The sequence below is a fragment of the Sorex araneus genome, chromosome 4, assembly GCF_027595985.1.
Source record: "Sorex araneus isolate mSorAra2 chromosome 4, mSorAra2.pri, whole genome shotgun sequence".
NCBI lineage: Eukaryota > Metazoa > Chordata > Mammalia > Eulipotyphla > Soricidae > Sorex > Sorex araneus.
Window position 1 is genome coordinate 9,891,449 of NC_073305.1, and position 11,867 is coordinate 9,903,315.

The following is an 11,867-nucleotide window of genomic DNA, read 5'->3' on the forward strand; positions in this document are numbered from 1 at the left end:
GCATTGTTTCTCCGTCACTGATGGGCGAGCTGACTGATTCCTGGGGTGCCCACACCGTCTCCCCTGCCCCCACCTGCTGGGGGTCCCCCAGACTCTGCTCCCCTCCCACACCTAGGGACACGTGGGAGAGTTTCTGGGGGTCTCTGAGTGGGTGCGGGAGGGGCCCCCTGAAGGTGCCCAGCTAGGATGGGGGAAACTGCCTTGAACCCAGCACTTCGGGGAGGGGCCTGGCCAGGGAGAAGCAGGTTGGAGATGGAAGGAAGAAGGGAGGAAGGAAGGAAGGAAGGAAGGAAGGAAGGAAGGAAGGAAGGAAGGAAGGAAGGAAGGAAGGAAGGAAGGAAGGAAGGAAGGAAGGAAGGAAGGAAGGAGGGAAGGAAGGAAGGAAGGAGGGAGGGAGGGAGGGAGGGAGGGAGGGAGGGAGGGAAGGAAGGAAGGAAGGAAGGAAGGAAGGAAGGAAGGAAGGAAGGAAGGAAGGAAGGAAGGAGGGAGGGAGGGAGGGAGGGAGGGAGGAAGGGAAGGATAGGAGGAGAGAAGGAGGGAAGGAAGGGCAGGAATGAAGAAGGAAGGAAGGAAGGAAGGAAGGAAGGAAGGAAGGAAGGAAGGAAGGAAGGAAGGAAGGAAGGAAGGAAGGAAGGAAGGAAGGGCAGGAGGAGAGAAGGAGGGAGGGAAGGCAGGAATGAAGGAGGGAGGGAAGGAAGGAATGAAAGCAGGAAGGAAGGAAGGAAGGCAGGAAGGAAGGACGGATGGGTGGGTGTCTTCTCACCCCTCAGTCCCTCTGCTGTCTCTGAATCATCCTTGACTCAAGGTTTCTGGAGCCCAGCTGACGGTGATGGCCTCAGAGGGTGCAAAGACTTGAGTTCTGGGGTAGGGGGGCTGTACCCATCGGTCTCAGGGCCTTCTCCCGGCTCTGCCCTCAGGAACCACTCCTGGCAGCATTTGAGGGACCCCGTGTGATGCCAGGGACTGAACTAGGGTTGGACACATGCAACACAAGTGCCTTAACCCCCAAACTATCTCTCTGGCCCTGGAGCCCGTGTCCACACACACTTTCTCGGCCAATGCCCGGTCTTGGTGAGGGGGCTGTGTCCCCATCCAGCTGTCCACCTCGGTGACCGGTCCTGCCCGAGTCAGTGGAGACCTAATTGTGGTCACGGCTGGCTCCCAAGAGGCACAGTTTGCCAGCTCACAGATGGGGTGTCGCTGGGTCAGGGCCTCCCCCAAGTACGGACCTGGCCCCGGGCACCTGGTGGCCTCGTGGGAAGAAGGGGGTTAATGTGTGAAAGCCACGAGCTGAGGGAGTGGCAGCCTGACCCCGCTGCACCCAAGGGCACCTGGGCTCCCTGCCCCGTGCCCACCGCAGCGAAAACATTTGGTCCCAGCCTCGCCAACACAATGCATCACTTTCCACTAAAAGCTTTTTAAAAAAAAACCAAAAAAACCCCAACCGACTCTAGGAAGGTGTAACTCACGGTGCGTGCCCCCGGCTCGCTTGAATGCATTGTTCCACACTCTCAGATGTATTTGCAGATAATGGGCCGCCGTGGTGTGGATTGATTTTGTAATGTTTTTTATGACCCCGCAGGGCGACCAATCCCCGCCTTCAGCAGCTCCCGGTGTCCCCACCTTCCCCCCCCCCCCCCGGCCCACGGATCTATCCGCGTCGCTATAGATCCTGAAGTGCCAGACAGCATCTAAATGCAGCTTCGGAGGACAGGGCGGTGGGGAAGGCACATGCCTGGCACAGGCCCCGGCCGGGTTCGACCCCCAGCATCTCCCGGTTCCCCCACCCCGAGCACCAACCGCCACATCTCCAGCATTCCTGGAGGCCACTGAGCCGCGTGGGGGTGACTTTGGCGGTCCCCAGCCCTGCGGCACCCCCTCCTCGCGGCCTGGCTGGTGGCGAGAGTGGCCGGGAGTGGCCCTCGGGCCAGTGGGGGGCCCCCCTCATTCCCACAAAATGAACAAGTGCCGCTTGTTCATTGAGGTACACGCGTGGCTGGTTCTTCCCTCGGCCCACAGCTCTGCCCCCTGGGCTGCGGCCCCCTCAGAGCCTGTCCCCTTTGTGGCCGGCCCCCCGTTATCCACACAGGGCACCGCCCCCCTGCTCCCGGGCTGCTGTGGGGTCGGGCAGGAGGCGGCTCTGTGCGCGGCGTCTCCGTCTCGCTGCGAACCTCCAGCGTCGCTGCTTCTGGCCCTGCAGCTGCGGTGCCCGTGCCAGCGGCCGTCTCTGTCCGCAGGGGCAGGCGCGTGCACTCGGGACGTGCAGCGGGCACCAGAGCGCGAGGTCCAGGGCCAGTGCGGCTAGCGCAGCCGCGGGCAGGCTCCCGGCCTCCTGGCCAGCACATTCTCCCAGGCCCTCCGGGGTCTGGGCCGCGGCCTCCCCAGGCCTCTGTGAGGGACCATGAAGGCCCCCCTGGAGCCCCACCTACCACGACCGTCACCTTGAGGCGTTAGGATTTCAACCCCTGCATTTGCGGGTGCGCACACGCCCGGGCCGGCGCCTGGGTGACGGGGCAGCAGTGTGCTGGGCCTTGGAGCTGCCCGCGGCCCAGGGGAGATCCTCGTCACATGCTGATGGCCACGGGGCTTGTGCTTGTATGAAGGATGAGATCAGCTTTGGGGCTAGAATGGCGCACGGGGCGGGCCCGGCGGGAAAGCATCCTGAAGCAGGCCCGAGTCAGAGGCCGCAGCACCCAGAAACACCCCCGGGTGGCCCCTGGGTCTCCTTCCCTGTGCCTTCACTTACCTCACTTACCCGACTGCACTGAAGACTGAGGGGGCAGGCTCACAGCAGGGCCCGGCCTTTCCCACCCCCCCTCCCCGGAGTGCTGCTCGTGGAATCCCAGGGGAGTTTAGAAGCAGGGAGGGGGCACAGAGCAAGTAGTAGCTGCCAGGGAAGGTAGACCCAGTGCCCGGGCTCTCGGGCCCGATGTGTACCTCACCTGATAGGCATAATAAGGCACCCAATTCGGTGGCCTCTGCTGAAACACAGCTTGTTCCCAGACAGGCAATTGGGAGCAGTGAGGACTGTGGCCAAGGGAGGGCAGGGGGCTCTAAAGGAGGTTCCCAGAGCTGCTGCCCCGTGACAAGGCTGGGAGCTTGTGGCATGCGGGACAGCAGACCAGGGCTTCAGCGTTGATGGCCAGCTGTATGCCAGCGGGTCAGCACCCAGCTGTACCTGTTATTAGAACAGTTGGGTTTCTGCCTAGAGATGCTTGGTGTTTGACTGCCAAAAAAAAAAAAGGACCTGCCATCAATGGCTCTTTAAAGTCTCTCAGTTTTTCAACCTTGGTTCCAAAATGAGTTTTTAAAAAATCTATTTATTATGATTTTCGGGGGGGCACACCCAGGGTGCTCAGGGCTGACTCCCTGGTGGGGCTCGGTCAACCATAAATGGGTGCCAGGGACTGAACTGAGTTGGCAGCGTGCAAGGCGCCCTCCTCTGAGCCCCTCCAAAATGCTTAGTCCTGTGGTGGCCGGCCAGAGAGAACCCATGTGTTGGTCTGAGCTGCCCGGAGCCCACCCACCTGCCCAACGAAGGGTCTAAGAGGAAGGTCATGCAGGCTCCGTGTGGGGTGAAAGGTGTGGGGTGGAAGGCAGAGCTTCATATCTGAGATAAGGGACACAGGTCTGAGAGCCCAGCAGCAGAAAAGAAAAACAAAAGTCTGGGGAGGAGTCGGGTGGGGCGGGGCAGACAGGGTGGGCGGGTCTGCATAGGTGGGGCGAGGCTGAGTGGGCGGGGCCCGATGGGCGGGGCGGGTCTGGGTGGATGGGGCAAGGCTGGGTGGGCAGGGCCTTGTGGGCGGGGCGGGGCTGCAGGGGCGTGGTCTTGGTGGGCGGAGCAGGACGGGGTAGGTGGGCGGGGCTTGATGGATGGGCGGGGCCTGGTGGGCGGGGCGGGGCTGCAGGGGCGTGGTCTTGGTGAGCGGGGCGGGGCCTGGGTAGGTGGGCGGGGCTTGATGGGCGGGGCGGGACCTGGGGGTAGGTGGGCGGGGCTTGGTGAGCGGGGCCGGTACCCAGCCCTGCAAGCAGTGACGTGTTCCTGCCTGCTCCCCGCTGCAGATCCTGGAGGAGAACATGAAGCTGGAGTGCAAGTGCCACGGCGTGTCGGGCTCCTGCACCACCAAGACGTGCTGGACCACGCTGCCGCAGTTCCGGGAGCTGGGCTACGTGCTCAAGGACAAGTACAACGAGGCGGTGCACGTGGAGCCGGTGCGCGCCAGCCGCAACAAGCGGCCCGCCTTCCTGAAGATCAAGAAGCCCCTGTCCTACCGCAAGCCCATGGACACGGAACTGGTGTACATCGAGAAGTCGCCCAACTACTGCGAGGAGGACCCGGTGACGGGCAGCGTGGGCACACAGGGCCGTGCGTGCAACAAGACGGCGCCCCAGGCCAGCGGCTGCGACCTCATGTGCTGTGGCCGCGGCTACAACACCCACCAGTACGCCCGCGTGTGGCAGTGCAACTGCAAATTCCACTGGTGCTGCTACGTCAAGTGTAACACGTGCAGCGAGCACACCGAGGTGTACACGTGCAAGTGAGTGGGCCACGGTGCACGTGTGCAGCACTGGGTGTACCCGTGCCAGAGAGTGCACTGGGGTGCACACGTGCGGCTCTGGGGCGCAGACGGGCCCGTGAGCCCGTAGCCCTGCCGGCTGCACGCCAGACCTCGGGCGGACAGCACCGGTTCACCTCCCAGATCTTCCCCGCCGACACCGTAGCTGAGGGGGGCGCTCTCCTGGGGTTCCCGCAGACCCCTTCCTGCTGAGGGGACCAGCTCCCCAGCGCCCTAGACTCCACCCATTGCTGCTCTTCTGGACCCCCGGACACCGCTGGGGGGGAACTCCCTGGGCTGGCGCCTAGCCCTTCTCCGCAGAAACTCTGGACTTCGGGCCTCATCATAGCAATATTTAACGATTTATTCTGATTAAAAATAATATTAATTTATTTAATTAAAAAGAATCCTCCCATCTCGCCGGGATCCGTTTTCTGCAGTCCAGGGATGGTCCACGTGCTTTCCTTGCAGGATGTTCCACTGGGACCAGGAGCCAAGTCACAGGCCCAGGCGGAGTCCTTCCCGCAGCGATAAAGGCGCCGGGCAGGCGGGAGCAGGGGCCCCTTCTCCTGGACCGGGCGCCGGGCTCTGGACACGCCAGTTTGCCGTTTGCTGCTACTTACTTACCCAGGGTTAATGTGGGGAGCCGTTTCTCACCCTCTAACCCTCGGCAGGCCAGACTCCAGTTTGGGGGAGGGAGAGAGAGAGAGAGAGAGAGAGAGAGAGAGAGAGAGAGAGAGAGAGAGAGAGAGAAAGGAGGAATAACACTCCCATCTTTTGGAAGGTCAGGGTGAGCCACCACTGGATAAAGAGATTATTTTATAAGAGACTATTTTTATATGAATCGTTTATTTATACCGTATCCTTCCACCGTCTGTGCTGTTTCTTGATTCTGGTATCCTTGCCTTGGGCTCTGGAGGGGGTGAGACCCTGAGGGGCTCCATTCCCGCAGGGACCGTCCTCTGCTGACGACCGGGAGAGAAAGTGGGTCCCAGCCTCAGCTCAGGCCTTGGAGCAGCATCACCGAGTAGTCACCACATGGTGGCCATGCAGTGGCCACGCAAAGAACTTCTACAGGGGGGCCACACAGTTCCTAGATGGCCGAGTTCAGGGACTCGGCCACGGGCAGAGACCAGCTCAGGGGGCCTCTGTAATGCCCTGTGACCCCAGAGTGCCACCAGTGTCAGCGAGGGGACAGGAATGCGATGTGGGGGGCAGTTTGGCACCAGGGCAGGCTGGTGAAGCGGTGGGCAGGTGCCCTAGCCTCTGCCCACAAGGAGGGTTCTAACATGCCTCCAGAGCCTTTGCGTGTCTGTGTGTGTGTGTGTGTGTGTGTGTGTGTGTGTGCATTTAGGATATCTTGGAGGTGGTCACGTGACTTGGCACCTTCCAGCCCCTCTGGGTGCTTGTGTCTCTTTCTGGACTCTGCTATGTGTCTGGGTGTCCCTCTCTATGGGCCTGGGGGAGCGGGAATGGAGTGTGTCCTGCATCTGTGCAGCTACTGGCCCCCGTGTGGGGGAGGCTGGGGGAGGAGGACGGCAGGGCCATTGGCGGCAGCGGCACCTCGGGACTCCGTGCTCTCAGACACTGCTGAGATGACAGCTCTGTGGCCCTTGTGCTGGACGCCCCTCAGATTCTGGCCATTGGACTTCCCGCGGAGAGCACTGGATCGGGATTGGCAAATAAAATGTCTGAACATCTCCTGGTTTCCTCCCTTGGACCTTTTCTTTCTCTGCCTTAGGTGTCTGGATAGGGGGAACACATGGATGCAGGCATGTATGTTTGTATGAATGAATGCATGAGCAGACAGTTTGATAGCTTCATGGATATGTGGGCTGGAGGCTGGAGGCGTGGTGGATGGATGCTGGGTGGATGGACAGGTAGATGGGTGGTGGGTGGATGAGGGGACAGACAGGTGAGTGGATGAATGAGGGAGTAGATGGATTATTGATGATGGATGGTTGGTTGGGTGGGTGGGTGGGTGGGTGTATGGATGGGTGGCTATATATATGTTTTGATAATGATGGACAAATGGGTGAACGGATGGATGGGTGGTAATAATGAATGGGTGGATAGTTGGGTGAGTGGGGAGATGGATAGAACTGATCGGTGTTTGGGTACAGGGTCATGGGAATGGACAGGTGAGTGGATGAATGGGTGCGTGTATAGATGGACAGGGGATGACAGAGTCGCTGATGCATGAATATGAAATCGGATGCACAGATGGGTGAGGGGACCCCCGAGGGGTGAAGCCACAGTTTCTCTCTGCCTCAGGAAGTATCTGCCCTGAGAGAAGGGGCTTCCGAAGTGCATCATGGGGGATGATGACCAGCCTGCCCAGATGACTAGTTAATGCTGATTCCATCACCTGATACCAGCGAAGTCAACCCACGTCCTCCTTTACCTTACCGTCCAGGTGAACCCTGGGCCTGACCTGAGGGCAGTCAGGCCTATGGGACAGACAGATGCTGTCACCCAACTTTGGGGCCTGCACACCCCCAGCAGGCTCTGAGCCTCATTTCTCCATCTCTCAGAGAGAAGTGTTGTGCTCCCTGTAAGCACTTTGAGCTCTCGGCCACATGGTAATTATTATTTTTTTTTCTTTTTGGGTCACACCCGGCGATGCATAGGGGTTACTCCTGGCTCTGCACTCAGGAATTGCTCCTGGTGGTGCTCAGGGGACCATATGGGATGCTGAGAATTGAATCCGGGTTGGCCGCATGCAAGGCAAACGCCCTACCCGCTGTGCTATTGCTCCAACCCCGTAATTATTATTCTTAGCTATTACTTTTCTTTCTATGGGGGTAGGATTTATTATTATTATTATTATTTGCTTTTTGGATGCTCAGCGGTTACTCCTGGCTCTACACTCAGCAATTACTCCTGGCCGTGCTCAGGGGACTGTATGGGATGCTGGGGATCGAACCTGGGTTAACCGCATGCAAGGCAAACGCCCTACCCACTGTACTATCACTTCGGCTCCGGCTCCCAGGGCCTGATTCTTCAAACATGGCTCACGGTAATGAATATTCGGGTTCGCCGAGGTGTTGCTCTCCTCTGAAGTCACTTCAACAAAACAGACACTAAAAAGGTCTAAATCTCGACAGACGGACTCGGAGCATCAGAAAGTGCAGGCGAACAGTGTGGAGCCTCCGATGCCCGAGTCCTCACCGTCAGACACAGGACGCTGTCCTGACCCGCCCAGCCTCAAACCCAGCCCCTTCTGCGGCTGAGTCCCAGGGGAAGGCCTGCAGAAAGAGAATCGTGGGATGCGCCTGAGCTTTGGGAGTTCCTTGGCCACCACCCTGAGTTCCAACCTCTTTCTCTGTCCTTGCAACTTGCCTCTGAGCCCTCACCCTGGTCCCCCTGGCTGGCCCGGCTGGCCCTTTCTGCCCCACCAGACCCAGCACCAACACAGGCTGCCCCCACGGACCCTGTTTCCATCTTACCCACAGGTTCTTCCCTTGAGGGCATTTACCTGTCGGGAGAGGGAGGAAAAGGACATGGACATTTCTTTTCCTCCCCCCCCTTTTTTGGGGGGGTCCACCATACCTGTCAGTGTTCAGGGGTTACTCCTGGCTCAGGAATCATTCCTGGGAGTGCTCAGGGGACCATGTGGGATGCCAGGGATCAAACCCAGGTGGGCTGCAAGCAAGGCAAGCCCCCTCCCCACTGTCCTGTCGCTCTGGCTCACATCTCTCTCTCTCTCTCTCTCTCTCTCTCTCTCTCTCTCTCTCTCTCTCTCTGCTTTTTGGGTCACACCCCGCGATGCATAGGGGTTACTCTTGGCTCACGCGCTCAGAAATTACTCCTGGCGGTGCTCAGGGGACCATACGGGATGCTGAGAATCGAACCCGGATCCGCCGCGTGCAGGGCAAACGCCCTCCCCTCTGTGCTGTCGCTCCAGCCCCACATTTCTCTCTGTCCGCTATTTTGACTGTGGTCATGACGATGACGCGATGGTGGTGATGAGAGACTCACGCCTGCGAGGAGTGAGCTCCGCCCGTGACTCACGGGCTGTGTGGCTCGGGGCAGTCGGCCCGCGTCTCTGTGCCCGGTCCTGGGGCAGGGCTGGAGGCGCGCAGCCACCCCCGGACTGGCACCGTCCAGTCCACTGCTGCAAGGCCTGGCTCGGGCGCCCGCCGCGAGGCACGAGGTCTGCGGATCGGTTTCTGCGGCTGAATGCAGGACTTTGTCCTCGTGGCCGCCGGGTCCCCGGGGCCCACACACAGTTGGGGTTCACGGGTATCTGATGGACCGGGAGGGGAGGCGCAGGCCTGGCTTCCGACCCGGTCCCGCCCCTGCCTGCGCCCTCTCGGGGAGCGGGGCGGAGGGCACCCAGAGGGGCCTGTTAGCTGGGGGCTACGGTGGTGACCTTTGCCCTGGCTCTGTCTTGCTCCATTTGGGGAATCACGCCTGCTGGTGCTCGGGGCCACTCCTGGGCACCCCCAGTTCCCAGGGGTTAAACACCCTGCAACGGGGCATCTATTCTATAAGGAGTCACCCGTCCTCCAATCAGTGAGCGCGGGGGCGTGGCCACTCCATCTACAGTGATCTGATTGGATCCCGTCTGCCTGGCTCCGACCCCTGTTCTGATGCTGGTTTTCCTTTTTTTTTTTTTTTTTTTTCCTTCTGGGCCTCAAAAAAGGTGATGGGCTCCTGTGGGTCAGCCACCAAGTACAGACCGAGGAGGCACGGGCTGGCAGGAAGCAGGGAGCCTGTTCGGTCGGGATAGGAGGCAGCCCAGAATTGGGACAGAGCCAGAGAGCACAGGAGCCCGGGGCAGACACTGAGTGCTGTGTGACCCTGGGCGAGTTGCTTAACCCCTCTGGGCTCCGTTTCTGCCTCAATCACCACGTGAGGGCGTGCTCAGGCCTCCCAGTGCTCACACTGAGACAGATTCTGCTTTCAGCCTCAGCTTCAGATTTGCCAGGGCTGCCTGGCAAACACAGGGCTCACGCAGACCACGGGATCCTTCCACTTCCCTCGTTCCGCAGATCAGGGTGTCCCCAACCGAGACGCTGGCGGGCGGCACCCTCTGAGGACAGACAGGCCGACCGTGGCCTGACTGCTCTCCTTGTTATGGGGGTTGCTTCCGCCCAGGTCTGCCTACGTGGTCCCGTTTGATGTCCCGATGTCCCAACACCGCCTTCGACCAGGACACCAGTCTAGTGACCTCCCATGGAGTTGGTGACAGCCACAAAGACCCCCGTCTCCACGGAAGGGCCCCGTCTACGAACTGAAGCCAGGAACCACCCTCACGCCTCGGAGGCGTCACAGCCCACCTGTAAGCCCCCATGAGAGGTGCTGAGACAGGCAGAGAGTTTAAGGGACACGCTTCCCCAGGGAGCAGCCAGGGGCCAGGGCAGGGGTGCGGCCAGCAGTCACGTCTGAGGCCCTGGGCTCGATCCCCCAAAGCAAACGGAAGCCAGAAGCAGGATTCGGTGGAGGGTCCTGGAGCCCGAAACCCCTGCTCCTAACCCACACTGCGCCACTCCCGGCAGACCCCCTCTCCAGGTCACTAAGGGGGTCCCGAAAGGGCTGATCTCTCCCCTGTGGCGGGCCAGACCTCAGAGGAAAGACTTACAGAAACACAAACAGCGTCACCAGCCTGGAACAGATGAAGACCCCTTAGGCACACCAAGAGGGGGGACACCACTGACAGTGAAGGGGGAAAAACATCAACACTCCAAACTGGACATTAGGACAGCCGCGCAGGATGTTCGAGTGACAGGGTGACAGACACGCAAGTTCGGAAAGACAAGCTGGGCGAAAGACATAAAAACGGTCTCCAGGCTTGGCACAGCGGGAGAAGCTGGGGGCCCTCGGTTCCCTGCGGAGAGGTGTTGGGGGGTGGGTCCCCCCTGGCTTCCACCCTCACCAGCGACCCCGGGGAAAGAGCCTCCAACGGCTCTGTCTGCCCCCGTGTGACCTGAGGTGGGGTCGCCTGTGGGTCCGGTGGGGGTGAGTCCGGACACTGGGCAGGAGCTCCCGGGGGAGGGGTGAAGGCTACGGAATAGCCCAGGGTCAGCCCCAGCTTGGGAGTGGCTGTTCTTCCCCTGGGGAGTTGGGGGTGTTGAAATAAGCCCCCGCTTCTTCAGGCACTGCGGGGAGCACTCATCCTGCGAGTCCTGGGGCTCTGCCTGGCCCTTCACTCCCCCCCAAAGTGGACTCCATTGATCTAGTTCCTCCCTCTCGAGGCCCCACACGTCACACAGTTCTTCCCAGCTCAGCCCCAGGTATGCAGCGTTCCAACAAGGACGCCCCCCACCCACATTTTGGGGCTCCACCAGGCCCAGTCTTGCACCAAATTCCTTTGTAGCCAGGAGCCAGATTTCCTCTCCCGGGGTTGGGGGTGTGCTGGGGGGAGCCAGAGGCACCTCCGGCCGGACCCCCGCCCAGCTGGAGGATGAACCCCCACGCCCTGTCCGGGGAGGGCACGTGAAATCCACACCAGCCACACACACGGCCCTGGAGACTGAGGGGCCACTGTCTGCTCCAAGGCGGGGTGCTCACGTCTGCCGGTCAGCAGGGAGGGGCACGCGTGGCTGAGAGGGAAGGTGGGGGCGAAGCTCTCGGAGAGCACGAGGCGTGGGAGCAGGAACTGAGCAGAGCACCCAGCCGGCACAGCTAAGGCGTGGCGAAGGAGCTTTCGGTGTGTTTTAAGGCTCTGGTGACGATTGAGAACGTCAACCCCCGGGTGCTTGGAGTCTGGACTCTGCTTTAAAGTGCTCTGACCCCTGAGCATTCTGTTGATTGCTCCCCCAGGCGGCCACCCGGGACAGAGCACTGTCTCCTGGCTGGGGAGGGGCACTCCCTGCCCAGGGTGGCCCTGGAGTCAACCTGGGTGCAGCCAACCGCCCTCTGCCGTGGCCCCGTGATGCCTTTCGGGGGCCGGAGGGCCCGGCGGCTGGGTGGTGGGAGCACGGTGGGGATGCGCGGAGCTGCAGCTCCAAGCCCAGCTCCGGCTCTGAGGCCTCCAGGGCCTGTGCCCAGTGGGCAGCCGGCCCTGCCCAGCAGGCAGGCAGATGGAAGGAGAGGGCCAGGGGCCGGGAGAGCAAGCGGGGGCCCCTCCTCCTGCCGCTGCCAGCCGCTCCCAGGGCTGCTTCCCGGGGGTCCTCCTCGGCTTGAGAGACGCGGGGGCAGAGGAACCGGGGCCCGGAGGGCCAGGCCTGCCCGACCATCCCCAGCCCGCCTGGCCCCTGGGCAGGGCACTGCCTGGGCCTCCCTGGCCACACGCTCCTGCCCAGGGACCCTGCTTTGAGGGCTTACGGGGTGTGGCGGGAAGGGGTGCTGGAGGGCGGGTACCAT

General features: G+C 61.2%; 1 protein-coding gene across 1 annotated transcript in view; it reads left to right on the forward strand.

The window, feature by feature from the left end:
- The window catches only part of WNT7A (Wnt family member 7A), a 45,252-nt gene extending 40,277 nt beyond the window's left edge, over positions 1 to 4,975 (forward strand). The window contains exon 4 of the mRNA XM_055136840.1: positions 4,063 to 4,975. Coding sequence (XP_054992815.1) covers positions 4,063 to 4,542 — 480 coding nt within the window. The 3' untranslated portion in view covers positions 4,543 to 4,975. The remainder of the gene's footprint in view (positions 1 to 4,062) is intronic.
- Positions 4,976 to 11,867: the final 6,892 nt, after the last annotated feature.